At 39.3% G+C, this 3,558-nt stretch overlaps 1 protein-coding gene across 1 annotated transcript; it reads right to left on the bottom strand.

The window, feature by feature from the left end:
- Window positions 1-704: 704 nt before the first annotated feature.
- On the bottom strand, window positions 705-1,643 carry LOC110204457 (olfactory receptor 4N2-like). Its single transcript, XM_020980682.1, has one exon. The coding sequence runs from the start codon at window positions 1,641-1,643 to the stop codon at window positions 705-707; it is 939 nt and encodes a 312-aa protein (XP_020836341.1).
- Window positions 1,644-3,558: the final 1,915 nt, after the last annotated feature.

Genomic DNA, 3,558 nt, shown 5'->3' with positions numbered 1-3,558 from the left:
CTAAGGTGTTAGGGATTTTGAACAGGGAATTCAAGAATTAGAGAACTGGTTACAAAGAAGCAAACTTTAGGCTTCATGTTAGGAGTTGTTTTTTTTTTTAAATTAAAGCAGTCAAAAAATGTAATATGATACCCTGACAGATGGTCAGTCCTCCCTGAAACATCCAAAAAGGTCTTCAAGAAGAGTCAGGATAAGGGCAGCTTGGTGGTGCAGTTGATAGAGCATCTGCCCTGGAGTCAGGAGGACCTGAGTTTAAATCCAGTCTCAGACACTTGACACTTAGTAGCCGTGTGACCCTGGGCAAGTCACTTAACCTCAATCACCTCACAAAAAAAAGAGTCATGATAGTAATTTGTTGAGAATGTAATAACAGTGATTGTTTTGGTATACGGCTTATGACATAACTTCTAGATCTAATCTTCTGTGAATCTATTATGATAGTGATGATAATAGCTCAAGTTTCTGTAGTGCTTTATAATTTGAAAAGGCAGCAAGATGGAGGAGAACAAGGAACTAAATTGGGAGTCAAAGGACCTAAGTTCAAATGCCAGCTCTTCTACCTTTGTGATCTTGAGCAAGTCCCTTAAGCTCAATTTCCTCATTTTCAAATGATGGTTTTGAATAACATGAAGTATAATATCTACTTCAGTTCTTAATCTATGATCTTAGGAAGAGTCAACTGTTATTGACTTCAATAAGCCCTATTACCTTCTCAACCAGAGGACAGCCCTGATGCAGCCACCCTTCATAGCCTCATGCATCTCCTTGTTCCTCAGAGTATAGACTAAGGGGTTGAGCATAGGCAATAGCACAATGTGTAACACTGAGATAGCCTTGTCTTTGGATTGATCCCGAAAAGGCCACGCATAGACACAGAGTGCAGGAATGAAAGTCATTACCACCACTGTTATGTGGGCACAACAAGTGGATAATGCCTTTGCCTGGGCATGGGCTGAGTGGGCCCTTAGGGTAACAAGGATAACAGAGTAGGAGGTGAGCAAGGCCAGAAAGACTATCAAGGTGACCAGCCCACTGTTGCTAACCAGCAGGAGTTCCACAGCATATGTATCTGTGCAGGCCAGTTCCAGAACCTGCATGATGTCACAATAGAAGTTGTCCAACTGGTTGGGACCACAGAAGGGAAGTGGAAGCAAGAGGGCAAGTTGGAGGGATGAATGCACCAATCCACCTAGCCAAGAGGCCAATAAGAAACGTCTCCTGGTAAGTGGATTCATGAGAGCAGCATAATGTAGTGGTCTACAGATGGCAACATAACGGTCAAATGCCATAACTACCAGATGAAGGATCTCAGTGCCACCCAGGAAATGGATGAAGAAGAGCTGGGTAAAGCAACCTGAAAATGAGATTTGCTTGCTCTCTGCCAGCAGGTCCCTCAGCATTCTTGGGGTGGCTATTAGGGAATAGCAAATGTCAACAAAAGACAAGTGGCCTAGGAGGGAGTACATGGGTGTATGGAGACGAGGGCTAGTCCATATAGTCAGAACTACAAAGAAGTTTCCCAAAATGGCAGTGATGTATACAACAATGAAAGCAGCAAACAGTAGGGCCTGTAGTTCCAGAGACTGCACTAGTCCCTGGAAGATAAATCCAGTCACTATGGTGCTGCTGTTTCCGTGGTCCATAGAACCTCACTGAAGAGTGGAAGAAAAAGGAAGAAAAGATTCATCAGTTTTGTGATTTCCTCTCTTGCTTCAGTGACCCTATAGAAACAGGGAAAAGAAACCTCAGATTGAAACTTTCAACCAACTGACACCCTCTATCTATTAAGAATTCTGAAATTCTGAGTAAGATACTCCATTCAGATTGTGAAGAAGCTTCCATGATTCTTGATTAAGAATTTTTCAAATTTGCCTGGATCCTTAACCTTTTTTCTCAAAGTCCATTCTTCTGGTAAGCTAGACTATGAACTGGGCTCATTCTAAGGCTGGTCCTTTCCTCCAAATAGATTGTAGTGCTACAGATTACTTCTGAAGTACATCAAACAGTAACTGAGAAGCAAGGATCTTCAAATCTCTTGATCTCACAAGGTGGACTCCAAATCTAGACATGACCATCTTCAGATAAATACCTTGTTCACTCAAGATCAAGGAAGAATAAACATAGAAAAAGTAGTCCAAAACCCAGGATCCAGCTTTCCTAGGCAGGGTCTAGCCTTTATTTTTTAATGTTTGGTTTTTGGTACTTAATGAATACCAATTAAAATTACTATTTTCATATACATAATAGACAGAAAAAAAGATTACATGTGAAACTAGAGCTCTCTATTATAGGCAGCTTGCTTTTCTTTTTAAGTATATAATAAATATAACCTGTAGCTTTCAAAGACATCCTGCTTATCTGTTTCTGCTTATTCCCCTCTTGCTTTCTGGGTTTCATTTTGTTCTGTTTTATGCATTTAAAAAATGCCTCAATGACCCCTTGCCATCCTCTTCTCCTCCATCAGATCATAGGTTTTAGCCGCCATGTTTTCATGGTGATGAGGCAGATCCAGTGAAAGATTGAGTGACCTCTCTTCCCCCTACCCCTTCACAGGAAGTCATAGAGATGCAATGTTACCCGGAGGATGGAAGGAAGAGAGTCAGAGTTACTGAATTTTTAAAGGTCCACAGAGTCATCATCTCTTCTGGCTCAGTAGCAATGAGGGAATTGCTTCATCATCTCAAAGTGCTGAGCCCCCTCAGTGCTGAGTCAATATATTTGGTCAGCCAGAGCAGGAAGAAGAGCTTTATGCAGCCTTGAGTTACACTCCAAATAAAATGAAAGCAGATGAATAAGTGAGAGATCCATTGTTAAAACTCATTCACATTTTGGAATTCCTATTCTTCCTTCAAAAAATGTTCATTGCACAAGACCAGTGACCTTGTGACATGTGGAGCAATTGAGATAGTGTTAATCCCTATGTTAAATAGTAAGCAAGATTTATCTCTTTATCTTTTAAGATACACTAAATATAAATGGAAATTCTGATATTTTGCTCCTTTACCCTAAATGGATGCTCTTGTGCACCTCCCAGGGTTGAAGCATCACACATTGAAGATCATTTCTTTACAAAATGAAATACAAAGCAAGTATTTTAAGAACATTTTACTTTCCTTTAGATTGTGAGTTCTGAAGGCAAAAAAAAAATGAAAAAGGAACTAAAATAGATATTTTAGTCATGTATCTCAATCATGAGGAAAAAACATAATGAATGGTGAGGAAAATTTTGGACAATATAATTTCTGCAAATGATTCCTCACAATTTTGGAAATATTTAGATAAAATAGCTGATGACTAAGAAATTTACAATAATGTTAAGATGCAACAGAACTAATTGATATAAAATTTATTTTGATTTTTTTGGGGTCTAATATAAAATGCAAATCATCATAATAGGCTCTAATGTTAGAAAAGGAGGGAAAATGTAGTAATTGAGTTTGGGAAATTGTCTCCGGCAAATTCAGCCAGCTGCAGGGAGAACAAGGCTTACTTTATCATTGCCTCAAGAAAAGCTATTGAGTTCCTAGTACAGAGTAGTTGCTTGAATGCAGGAACTTC

The sequence above is a fragment of the Phascolarctos cinereus genome, unplaced genomic scaffold, assembly GCF_003287225.1.
Source record: "Phascolarctos cinereus isolate Bilbo 61053 unplaced genomic scaffold, phaCin_HiC Scaffold_432;HRSCAF=1047, whole genome shotgun sequence".
Lineage (NCBI taxonomy): Eukaryota > Metazoa > Chordata > Mammalia > Diprotodontia > Phascolarctidae > Phascolarctos > Phascolarctos cinereus.
Note: the sequence above shows the minus strand (reverse complement) of the source record. Positions and strands in the feature narration are given on the sequence as shown.